This window comes from Molothrus aeneus, chromosome 2 (assembly GCF_037042795.1).
Source record: "Molothrus aeneus isolate 106 chromosome 2, BPBGC_Maene_1.0, whole genome shotgun sequence".
Classification (NCBI taxonomy): Eukaryota; Metazoa; Chordata; class Aves; order Passeriformes; family Icteridae; genus Molothrus; species Molothrus aeneus.
This window is the reverse complement of record NC_089647.1, coordinates 26,150,975-26,163,427: the sequence shown is the minus strand read 5'-3', so window position 1 is coordinate 26,163,427 and position 12,453 is coordinate 26,150,975. Positions and strand designations below refer to the sequence as shown.

Sequence of the window (12,453 nt, the reverse complement as noted above, 5' to 3'; positions counted from 1 at the left end):
GCCGGCGGTGGGTGGGAAGGGGCCGTTTCCCACACAACCGGCGGAGACAGCCCCGCAGGTGCCAGAGGAGGGGAGCAGCGGGTCCGTCCCTACGCGCCTCGTGAGGGGGACGAGGACAAAGGGCGCTGCCAGCTCCCTCCGGCCGCCTTCCCCAGAGGAGGAGCGGCGGGGCAGGCAGCAGCAGCAGGGTCCCCGGGCAGCCCCCGCCCCTCACAGCGCGGCCCCCGCGCTCCTCACGGAGCGGGCGGCGCCGGGGCGGGGAAGGAGCCTGCGGTGTGAGGCGGCGTGAGGCGTTCCCGACGGGAATGCTCGGCGGAGCGGCCGTGAGGGGCCGCGCGGGCTGCCGGCATGTCGGGGCCGCGCTGCCCGCAGTGCGCCCAGCCCTGCGTGTCGCCGCGGCTGCTGCCCTGCCTGCACTCGCTGTGCGAGCCCTGCCTGCGGCGGCTCGGGCCGCCGGAGGGGCCGCCGGGCGCCGCCCGCCCCGTCCTGTGCCCGGTGTGCGACGCCGAGCTGTCGCTGCCGGCCGGCGGCGTGGGGCAGCTCCCCCCCGACTGCCTGGCCGGGAGCCGCGGCCGGGCCGCTGCTGGGTGCGACCTCTGCGCCGACGGGGCGGCGGCCGGGCGGTGCCTGACCTGCGGCCTCCGCCTCTGCCGCTTCTGCTGCCGGGCGCACAGGTGAGCGGCGGCGGGACGGGGACACCGGGACACCGCGGCCGGGGGAGGGCGCAGCGGGCAGGGACCCGCTCAGGGCGAGCCGGAGCAAGAATTGGCGTGTCTCCCGGTTTTTACCCACCGCTCACCACCCCTGGCCAGAGGATGTCCACAGGGATGCTCTGTACTCGGGTGGGGACAAGCAAGCTGCTAGCATAGAATCATAGAATGTCTGGAATTGGAAGGGACCTACAAGGATCATCGAGTCCAAGTCCTGGCCCAAGACAGCCCCAGGAATTTCATGAGCCTGTGAGTGTTGTCCACAAACACTTCTTGAACTTCCTGGGAATAGGTCCATCAGCCATGTTATTGGCCATTGCGTCCAAAATCAGGCCACCCTTTGCCTGTAGTGGTGTTCACATGCTGGGTAGCACCTCAGTTTAGTGTCACTGGGCAACAGGCAGGGGTATGGGCAGGTATCAGCAGGACAAGAGCCTCACATGCTGTACTGTCCCGCTTTGGAAAAGACACATCTCCCCCAAAGGAAAAGGGGAGCGTTGAGTTGCTGCTCTGCCTCTCTCCACCTGCAGGACCATTTACTGTGTGTAAAGGCACCCTTAGGCAAACTCAAAGTCCTGTGGAAGTCCTGCCTAGTGTGGTTGCTACCTGTTGATGATCAACCCGTGTGCTTGCCTGCTACACATTGTAGAATTATTGCAGAAACAAGAGGTAACTGCAGCAGAATTAGGAGCTCAAGAGGAGAGGAGTGCAGTGGCCTGTAAGCCAGGCAGAGGACAGACAGCACTAAAGAAAAGTGATGTAAAGCCTGAATGGCCTTCTGAAGGAAGGAGGTGACAGGCAGGATCAGAAAAACACCCAACAGCACAAGCCAGGGAAGCCTCAGCCTGGGTTAAGCAACTCAGCCTATTCCCTCCATGTTTGCTGCTCCTTTCTGCTTGATTAGCAAATTCTTTCTCCAGAAGGAACTGAGACATATTCCTCCCTGCCCTGCCCCCCTGCACATAGTAGTGCCTGTGGGGAAAATAGTTTAGGCTCTTAGTTACCTTTCCACTCCGGGTGTAATTTTCAGCATACCATTCTGATTAGCTAATGCCTCGTACCCCGTGGAGCTGCTGAAGAGTGATAAGAGACCTTGAATAGCAGCCTGCTGCTCTGCCAGGGATAACTGCAGAAGGGAGAAAGCAGCAGAAAATTTGTCCATGTGACCCTCTTCCTACAGTATTTACTGCTATCATTTTTTCACCCTACTGGCATCTACAGACTGTCACTTGATTTAGTTGATGTCAGAGCAGAACAAGGGCTGAGGAAAACCATTTTGAAAGGATTTCCTGGTGTGTAGGGAAGGTTTCTATGGTTCTGAGTGTTATGGTTGTGCTCCTTGGAACAAGTGAGAAAGATCTTAGGCTGAGGTCACGCAACACTGGAAGGCTTTGAAAATGTGGTGGATCTAAGGGAGGTTAGTGGGATGCAAAAGGAGAAGCATAAGAGCCTGTGGTGAGGTTGCTTTGTGTTACCAGAGCAACTCTGCAGATCTTGGTCCTTGGAGTGTCTTTGGTTATGGCTTGGAGCTCCCATTGCACTGCCACAAGTCATTAGTGCAGGAGACAAATTAGGAGAGGGGGGTTTTACATCCTTCTCAAAAACTAACTCCCAGTGTCCAAAATAGCAGAGAATGGAAATATTCTAGTGCTGCCCTGTGACATGGTAGATGTCTGGGTTATAACAGGTTCTTTGTGTCCCATCTTTGGTCTCTTCTGAGCAGGACCTAACCTGGCAAGCAGAAGGAATCTGAATTTGACTTTTGGAATATTAAATGTTTTGCTGTTTGACTGTCTTCTGGCAGTGGCCTGAACTAGATTTTCCCCTAAGGGATATTAGAGCTCACTTGCCTTGTGTCTGAAATCCAGGCTGACCATGCAGTCAGGGGGACTCCGGGAGCTTGGGAGCAGCCCCTAACGAGATCCTCCTTTGTGTGCAGCCTAGTTCTTGGGAGAGCACAAGTCCTTTCAGGAAATTTCACTGGAGACAGGAGGGAGCAGTGCACACTATGACTTGCAGCCCGTTGCAAATAGGCATTTGCAAAGGGTCTCAGTTTTTGTGTTTTGTATCCAACATGCATAAAGTGATTGGTGTTTGCTCCTGCCTAGGAGACAGAAGAAAACGGCCTCCCATGCTGTGACAGAGCTGGAGAACACCAAGGATTGCAGCCAGGCCGGGAAGCCTCTCCTGTGCCCCTCCCATCCCACAGAGGAGCTGCAGCTGTTCTGCGAGCAGTGTGACCAGCCCGTGTGCCGGGACTGCGTCCTGGGCAGACACCGTCAGCACCCCTGTGACTTCGCCGCCAATGTCATCCACAGGCACGGGGACGCCCTGCGGGAGCTGCTGCAGAGCAGCCAGCAGCGCTTGGACACCCTGGAGGATGTGCTGAGCCAGGTCGAGGAGATGGGCGGCGCTGTCCGCAGTCGCGCAGAGGCTGTGGCCGCGGAGATCTGCCTCTTTGCCAGGGGCTACGTGAAAGCCATTGAAGAGCACCGGGACCGGCTGCTGAAGCAGCTGGAGGACTTGAAGGTGCAGAAGGAAAACCTGCTGCACTTGCAGAAGGCCCAGCTGCAGCAGCTGCTGCTGGACATGAGGACAGGCGTGGAGTTCACGGAGCACTTGCTGATGAGCGGCTCAGATGTGGAGATCCTCGTCTCCAAAGGGGTGGTGTCCAGCCGTCTGACACAGCTCAACAGCGTTGCTTACAGCACCCACCCCAGTGTGGATGACAGGATCCACTTCTCCCCCCACGAGAGGGCAGGGCAGTGTTGTGGCTATGAAGTTTTTGGGGCCATTCTTAATAAAGTGGTTGATCCAGCCAGATGTACCCTGCATGGGGAAGGTAATGGGGTGCTGTACAGCAGCTGAGTGGGAGTGCACTGCTCCCTGAAGTCACCCCTCTACTCTCTGTACCCACATGCTATGCAGCTTCTGGCACTGTTGGCTCCCTGCTGTCCAGACATTGACCAGGGCAGAGGTAGAGCCCCAGCAGAGGTTGCACTGCCTGCCTATGGGAGCTGTGCTGGGCAGGGAACCAGGCAGCTTTTCTCATCCAGATGTGCAGAGCATATGGCACTGCCCTCCACAACATCAGCAGCCTCAGCATGAGCCTCAGCCAAAGCCTATAACACACTGGGATTTTCTGGCTCACTTTGGGTTGGAGGGCTCTCTCAGGGGATGGGAATGGCACCTGCAATAGCAGGTTGTGATGCTTTGCTGGTGCTCCAGGCTGTTCTGCAGCATGAGCCCAGGCAGATCCCCTTTGTGGCTGATTAAGTTTTTCCCATTACAGCTTCTGCTGAGATTGCTCTAGGAATACCTGGCAGTACCTTGATGGTTTTATGGATATTTGCTCCCTAAGGACTTGGAGCTGGGCCAGCAAACAGATAATGTTCAGACCATCCCACAGAGCACAGCCAGCTCTGGTCAGTAATGGTCTGTGCAGGGCAGATGAGACAGACCCAGAACTTGTTCAGTCCCTTCCATGCCAAACTGTAGGTGTTGAGTTCCCTGGGGCACAGTGGGGCTGTTCTTTCTTCCTCTGGGTTGCATGGAGCATCTTGAGGCCTTCTTGGGAAGGTGCCAGCTGGGCTTAGAGTGACAGACAAAAAGACCTCCATGGTCTGTGCAGATCTCTGGGCTAAACCTGCCAGACATCTCTCAGAACTCATGGCTCCCACTCTGTCCTGATACCCAGAGTTATGTTGACTTTTCCCTGTGAGTGGAAGGAGCTGTAAAACCTGGAAGCAAAGTCCTGGCTGTGCTCTGATGGGGCTGCAACTCTGCAAAATAGATGGGAGGTGGCAGTCATGGCTTGACTTGAATCCTTTGTAGTTCTGTTTCTTTCTGGTTTGGTGTTTGTTTTTTCCCCAGATCTCCACAGTGCCCGTCAGAACCAGCTGAGTGGCTTTACCCTGCTGTGCAGGGACACTGCGGGGGAGCGCCTGGGGCGGGGAGGAGAGGCTGTGCGGGTCACCATCACCCACAAGGACAAGAAGGACTGGTGGGTATCTCACCCAAGAAATCCCTGGCTTAGCCTTTCTGCCTCCCTTATCCTGGCTCCCTGCTTGCTTAGGCGGGTGGGGGGATGTTCTTCAGCATGAGGGTCAGAATCTGCAGAGGAAAAGGCACTACTCTTTCCCATACTGCTTCCTAGTGGTTGTGTTTGGCTGGACAGTGATTGCTGAGATTTGCTGACAGAGATTTGTATTAAGTCTTTGAGTGATTTGAGGTTCTTAAAGGATTCAACTCCTTGTGTGTGTTGCTAGGCAGAGGGAGCTGTTGTTCCTTCTCACTGCTCCCAGCAGACACCTGGGGCTCCTGCTTTTATTAATGCCTAAACAGTGTAAGTCATTGCAACCCCTGGATGACAGTCACGAGTCAGACTGTTCATCAGCACCGTGAGCCTCTGACAGCTGATGGGAGTGCCTTCTTCATGGTCTGGAGAAAGAATCTTAGTTGTGCTTTTGTTCTTTTTCCTGTGGTTGAAAGCATTGAGTACTGTAAGAGGTTTGAAGGTTTTCTAGCAAAACCAGGAAAGGCTGCACTTGAGCTCCTCAGTGTTTCCACAAGGAAAATGAACAACCAGAAAAAATTAAAACTGTTTCCAAACCACACTTTCCCTAAAGAGTAGCCAGGCACAAAAGCAGACCCAGTTGGGGGTTAGTTCTTAAGAAAAACATCTATTGTTTTATAGTAGCTGGAACCAGATGCCAGCATTAATTTGTGCCAGAAACACTCATGATGGGATGATCTGGTGAAAAAAAGGGACCGGATGCTAAAACCCTTTGCTGTGTTGACAAAGCACACAGAAGCAGCGCTGGCTGCACAGATGCCTGTCAATAGAGCATCATTGTCCAAGAGTATTGTTCCAATGCACCTTCTTTCCATAAGTGCACCCATAATGTAGGAAGGTGCATGCCCCAGGGATTTCTGGATTTCTCTTAGTGGGGTAGAGGTCGCTGTAGCCACATTAACTCCGTTCCTTGCTCTTGGCTGTATGCAATTGCTGCATGCGTTGCTGAAAGCTGTCTGGCTTTGCTTTGAGGCACAACAACTGCAGAAGAGCATGAAGTATCACCACACAGTTCATGGCAGGAAATTATGTAGGCAGCTGTATTGATGTGAAGTGTTGGGGGTGGGGAATACAGATTATAAACGGTCATGTAATGGGGCCCAGGAGACTAATTAGTAGGGATTAGCAAGAACACCTTCCTCTATGCAGAGCTGCCTGATAATTGTCTGTGAAAAGCTTTCCATCTTCCTGTGGAGCAGGCAATTTATCCTGAGTAACCAGCTGAGGCTTTCTCTCTAGCACTCTGTTCACCAGAAATCCCTGTGAAACACAAGGAGCTTGACTAGGAAAAGGGAGAGTTTGCCAGCAGGGACCTAGAACTCCTCAGCATTGAAGGGAAGAGTTGGGATCAGTGCAGTTGGGAGAGTGGTTAAAGTGATTCAAACCTACCCTATTATATCCTGTCTTCTTAATAGGTTTTTCTGTAGGTAGCTGCTTGCTGAAGCTGTGGATTTACCCCATTACTGTGGGCTCTTATCTGATGGGACTAACTGAGTTCTAAGTGTGCTATGTGTCATCTTATGCCTTTCGGTGTGCAGGTTGCTACAAATCCTTGCAGTGCAACTGGCTTTCTGTGACTTCCTTTGTATGGTAATTGCAGCTTTCAGTAGCAGGGGTGTGTGAAAGCCACTCTAGGCCAATCTAGGCCAAACTCTGGTTTACATCTAAAGCAATTTTCTGCTAGTCACTGACCTCTTGGGTTTCTCTCCACTGTTCACAGTGCAGTCAAGCCAACAGTGTGTGATAATGGTGATGGGACCTACTGTATTTCCTACAGCCCTGAGGAGCCAGGCTTGTATGCTGTCTGCGTCTGTGTGAAAGGGCAACATGTGCAGGTAGCATTTCTTGTTTCTCTTGCACTGCTTCTTCTTTACCTACTTTTCTTTTCTTAGGCATTTGTTTCAAATCTGTCTAAGGATTATTTCTACCACGTAGCAGTTCAAGGCTGGGCTTAGTGATCTGTGACTGACAGGGTCACCCAGATAGTGTCTGAGAATGCAGGCACATCTGACAGCGCCCACTGCAGCAACCTCTCTGTTTGCTTGTCCCCTGCAGGGCTCTCCCTTCACTCTGATGGTGAAGCCCAAGTTCCGTGAGCACCAGGGGGTGTTTCACTGCTGCACGTTCTGCTCCAGCGGAGGCCAGAAAGCCGCTCGCTGTGCCTGTGGTGGGACCATGCCAGGTGGGTGCTCAGCTCTCCCCACGCTGCTGGCATCAGGAGGATTTGTTGCACTAGGTCCTCCCTAGTGGATGGAGGTGTGAGGAGATACTCTCACCCAGCTCCCACCTTGGACATGCAGCAGGAATGTGGTAGACTGTGCGTGCACCTGTTCTGGTGGGGTGACTGCAGCAGGGAGAAATGCAGCAGGACACACAGAGGGTCTTTATGGCACATCCTCTAGGCCAATCTAGGCCAAACTCTGGTTTACATCTAAAGCAATTTTCTGCCAGTCATTGACCTCTTGGGTTTCTCTCCACTGTTCACAGTGCAGTCAAACCAACAGTGTGTGATAATGGTGATGGGACCTACTGTATTTCCTACAGCCCACCCCATAGACAGGGACCTGAGCCAGCTGTGCAGGAGGTGGGGCAGGGCACCTCAGCCTTTCAGCCCTTCTGAGTGAGGCTGAGCAGCATTGCACCTACAGTGTTCCTGTTCCAGTGCTGGCATGTTGGGAGCTTGTGGGCTATGTGACACAGTGACCAACTCTGGAGAAGCCTCACTCCATGTTTAGGACAAGAGTTCAACTCCCTTACTTGTTTAATCCCAACCATCTTCCCTATGCTTCACCCGTATGTGCCATGATGTGTTTGTATGTTTTTAGGATAGAACTGACCTCTTCCTTTTTCTGTGCTTGATCTGTATCTTTGGCCATAGCCGCAAGCAGCTGGCATGGGGTTCTGGATGCCCAGGTGTTGCTTTATTCAACAGGCAGGGGGATGGAAATCATCACCTTTCCCTAACTATTGAGTTGAGTTGTTCTTTTATTTATGGAGTCCTGGCAATTTTGGCTTTGAATATGCTGTGTTCTCATCAGCACACTTTAGAGAAGTCCTGGGGCCAATGTCTATAACACACTGGGATTTTCTGGCTCACTTTGGGTTGAGCTGCTGGTGCCTCTTCTCTTGCAGGTGGGTACCAAGGCTGTGGCCACGGACACAAAGGTCACCCTGGCTGCCACCACTGGTCATGCTGTGGACAAGTGAAGGAGAGCTCAGAGTGTTTGTGTGGGCCACCCAGTGACACCTCACAGAGGAGTTTGCTCAGGACAGTGGCACTCTGAGCAGCCAGGTGAGCTCCTGGGAGTCCAGGGCACTGCTGCTGGTTGCTCCAGGAGCACAAATGATCCATGAGGATCCATATGATTGATCCCTGCACAGCCTTGCTGCCAACCAACAGTGTGATGGGTGTGAGTTGAGAGAGGGGGGATGAGGGAAAATAAAAACCATGAGGGAAAATAAAAACTGTGCCTTATGTTCCACCAAGGGGTGTGTATGCAAAGTTCTTTTGTGCCCAAAAAGGAGAAAATTCTGGGAATTGTACTGCTGCCTACGCTTCTGAGGACTTGTGGCCTGTGAGGACATGATGTAAGGGGAAGCTCACTCTGAGCAGTAACCTCACAGGAGGGTCAAGATGTGTCCTATTCTGCAGGATCAACAGCCTCTGCTGTCCTTCTTGATGAGGTTAAAGCTGCTTATTGGGGCCCATTCCAAAGGGTTTGTCATCATGCCTTGGAAGGGCTTGGCAACCTGAATATGGCTTCTGCCTCCCCGTTGGATATCCGTCTGGATTCCAGCCTTGGATGTGAGCACATAGCACAGTCATGCTTCTGGGAGCTGCTCTTTGTTTGCAACTCCTACCCTTCCTCTGGGTATACTGTAGTCTCATTATACCCTGCCTGCAAAGTACAGGCCAGGTGAGTTAGTAATGTATCTGCAGGAGGGCCCAGAAAACCTCCTGGCACTGATAGGAGCAGGAATCAGAGTTTCATTCACCTGGTCTGTTTGTTCTCCATGGAGATGATGTGGGACACAGTGCTGCTGCTGGGGGTGGTGGGGGAGCCAGGGGAGTGCCCAGCTCACCAAGGGAAGATCTGGGGGCAGTCTGAGCATCAGTAGGACTCACAGACACAAGTTGCAATTGTCTGTCCAGAACTGGAGCACAAGAGATGGAACACAGCAAAACTCCTGGATTTGGCTTGTGCAACCTTGGCAAGGCATTTACCAACCCACAGTTGGGGAAATGGCATCTGTGATGAGGAAGAGGCACTTCCCTGGAAGGTCAATTGCCACCCTGCCTGGGTGAAGCAGACACCCTGAATACCTTCCTTTAGAAAGCACATTTCTGTCACTGAGGCTGGGATCACCACTGCCCTGAGGGTTACCTTGCCAGTAGGTGTGTGTGGCTAGGGGCTCCTAAGTCTGCCTGAGGAGCTGGGCACAAAGGTCCCACTGCTGGTCACTCAGGGAGGGAGAGGAATGCTGCTCCACTGTCAACAGCAAGGACCAAGTCTTGCTTCTGCAGTATGACAGCTGGCTTGTAAATAGTAGAAACCTGCACTGTCTGTTTGCTTGCTCAGCCTTAGAAGTCTCTCATTTGTTGTTTGTTCCTCTTACAAAGCCAGTTTTGGAGCTTCTTCCCAGCAAAGGAGATAGCTATCCTTGCTATAAATGCAAATGCTATTTATAGCTTTCCATAAATCATCCAGAAAGCTTCCCTGTCAAACAGTCAGGGAAGGCTAGACAGTTTAAATCTTCAAGTTAGGCAGTTTAAGGTTGCTGACTCTGAAATTTCAAAGCAAAAGTTTAGTTTGAGTTAGCCATTAATGGAACAAATAGTAACTCCTTCTCATCCTTTCTATGTACAGAGTCAATGCAGAATGTGATATAAACCCAAATGTCTAATTTTTTTGTGTCTTTCTAATTCTTTCCATCCACCTCTTAGGTGTGTTGTTTTTTCTCAGAGCCTCCATGCTGTCTTGCAGAGGGACACATAAGGACAGCACTACCTTCTAGGCACATAATTTCTGACTAAAAACATCTTAGTCCTCTCAGACAGAGGAATGTGTTTTCTCTTTGTGTTAGGTATCCCTTACACACCCTGTCGCTGATGTTTTCCAAGAAGCTGTTTGTCAGAATTACACCAATGAAATTTAAACCCTTCATGGAACTGCAGCTGACATGGGCAGAGCAGTGTTTGGACAGCTTGGGTCAGGCCCTGGTATTGATTTTTTCTTCTTGTTAGACTTGAAGGTCCAGTTGGTCCCAGGGATTAGGAAGTATTGGCCAGCTACCACTGTGAGCTTGGTGTTGGCTGTGCATGAGGATATCTTGAACCATCTGGATAAAAGACATTTAATGACCTTTGTCACTTTGTGGAGGGGGCTAGGTCAGAGTGCCCTCCCATTATTTGACAGCAGCCTCAGTCTTTATAGTTCAGAGTACTTTGCAAGTGAATACATCCTTCTGATCTGCTGGAGTCTGACATTGGACCCCAACATTCATTCCCAAGATAGGCTTCCAGTGCTGTGTTGGTAAACACCTGGGTCAGGGGATGCATTAGGAAGTGTAGTTAGTCTGCTGGGCTATATGATGTTATTTCTGTCCAGCAGGTCCTTGAGATAATAAAGGTATTTTCAAGACAAACATGAATGCAGTGCTGACAGGACTGCACTGGTAGATACTGATATTTTTCTTTTCCCAGGACAAAAGCTCTTGATAAAATTGCCTGTCTCCAAAATTTGGGAAAAAAAATGAACACGAGGAGGGGCTTCTGGAGTCAAGAGAAGAGAATTTACTCCCTCAATAGGGAAAACAGTGTAGCTGGAAGAGAAACCATGAAGAACAAGAGACTATGGTAAACCTGGAAGGATGCCTGGAACCTGAAAGCCTCCATGTAGGGTGCTTGCAGAGTCGGGGTCAGGCTAAGGTATCTGTCCTTTGAGAGGCAAAGCGCGCTGGTGACATGACTGCACTTGTGCCACCAGTGTCCATTTTGTCCCAGAAGATGTCAGGAGCAGAGCAGATTCTGGCTCAGATGGGCTTGTTCTTTTTCCCACAGCAGAAGGTGCTTCACAGGGGTGCACCACCTGATGGGAATGCCATGTCAGGACAGATCCACATGCAGTGTGGAGGACTTTGTGTGTTTGCAGCCCAGGGTGGCTCAGCACCCCCTCTTATGAGAAGTGAGGGCTTGTTCTGAGTGCTGCTGCTCCCAGCTTCCCTTCACAGGCAGGTGAGGCTGAGGACTGATATTGCCAATAAGGCTGTGTCAAGTTCTCCTCCTTCCAGATCACTAGTGTTCTCATTTGTGGTACTTCTCAAGCACCTCTTGACATCATTGTTACAGATGTGGGATCATAAGGCTGGAAAGATATCCTACATTTTGGGTCAAACCCCAAGAAAAGCTTTCATCCATTTCAGCTTACTGGTTGCCTACACACACCTCTGTGGAATGCTCTGTCAAACTTGGCTGCTGGTCAGTTTGCCACAACTCCATCTTCTCCTTCACCAATAGTTCCTGCAGCATTCCAGTGATGCTGAAATAAGGTGTGAATTTCCTATAAGCACGGGAACTCTTCTGTAGGGTACCAGCAGCTGCTGGGCCCAGCAAAGCTGGTAGCACTTTGTCCCTGCTGTTGCCTTCTCCTCAGTGAAGGCAGCTGATGTGTCCCTGGTGCTCACCAGCTCTCACAGACCATGTGGGACCAGATCCTGCTGTCACATTTGGTTGCATTTGCTAATAAATTCAAGATTGGTAAGAGCTGGGCAGATCACGTAGTCACAAACCCTTGGTTTCTTTGGGAAGTGTCCTGACCACCTCTTGGGCTTTTTTTGCAGTATGAGCATACAGACAGGAGTAGGCTCCAGCATGAGCTGCTCAGAAATGAATGTGGTGTTGCCCTGGGGAATGGGACTGGCCCTGGTCCTGCTGGAGCTGCCTGTGCCCAAGAAGCAGACATGTTTTTCCAATGTGGAAGTAACCTGATTGTTGACTGTGCAATGGGGTGTGCTGTGGCTGACCTGGAGTTAACTGGAGTGGAAAGGAGAGACCTTGTCTGCCCACTGCACACGCAGCTGTAAATCAGGTGTCACCACAGCCATTAATCAAGTGTCACAGAGGGCAACAGGATATTTCTCAATGTGCATTTCCCACCGGGCCACTGTGGCCTAGAGCTATTCTTAGCTTCTTGTACTGTACTGCTCAATTAGGAGAGGCTTAATAATCAGCAGGATGCTGACAAATAATGATGATATTTTTTTCTGATTATCACCACTGACCAGTATTAATTGGTCTTGATTATAACCTCTGGTTATTACAGAGAAAGTAGTTTGGTTTTTTAGGTGCTGGACTGTTCCCAGTTCCTCTGGGCATCCTCAGCTCTGCATGGGAGAGCTGTTCACTCCCACTAACCATCCAAATTTGCTGGAGATAGCTACAGACTGTAAAAAATCCCCTTTTTCCCATCCTCCCCGGAACACATTCCAGACGGAGATGTCAGGATACGCAGGTTCTCTTTCGGGAAACTGAACATGGTGGTGCAAGCTGCCTTCCCTTCTCTTTCACAACCTCTCTGCCCTTCTCAACCCAAGAGCTGCTCATCCTGCCCCCAGCCTCATCTGGGACCAAGCCCAGAAGTAAAGACCTGGAGGGCCTTGCAGGTGCCA

General features: G+C 51.4%; 1 protein-coding gene across 1 annotated transcript; it reads left to right on the top strand.

Annotated features, from left to right (window-relative positions):
• The first annotated feature begins 348 nt into the window (after window positions 1–348).
• TRIM45 (tripartite motif containing 45) lies at window positions 349–8,271 on the top strand. The gene is made up of 6 exons (XM_066569557.1): window positions 349–674; window positions 2,819–3,552; window positions 4,584–4,713; window positions 6,506–6,620; window positions 6,841–6,967; window positions 7,918–8,271. Exons 1-6 carry the CDS (start codon window positions 349–351, stop codon window positions 8,067–8,069), a joined length of 1,584 nt encoding a protein of 527 aa, XP_066425654.1. The 3' UTR covers window positions 8,070–8,271.
• The last annotated feature ends 4,182 nt before the right edge of the window (window positions 8,272–12,453 follow it).

Excerpts from the sequence above, each read along its gene's own strand:
- TRIM45 (XM_066569557.1), top strand. The coding sequence starts at position 349 with ATGTCGGGGCCGCGCTGCCCGCAGTGCGCCCAGCCCTGCGTGTCGCCG. Across the intron at positions 3,553-4,583 it reads ATGTACCCTGCATGGGGAAG|ATCTCCACAGTGCCCGTCAG; the intron begins GTAATGGGGTGC and ends TTTTTTCCCCAG. Across the intron at positions 6,968-7,917 it reads CTGTGGTGGGACCATGCCAG|GTGGGTACCAAGGCTGTGGC; the intron begins GTGGGTGCTCAG and ends CTTCTCTTGCAG.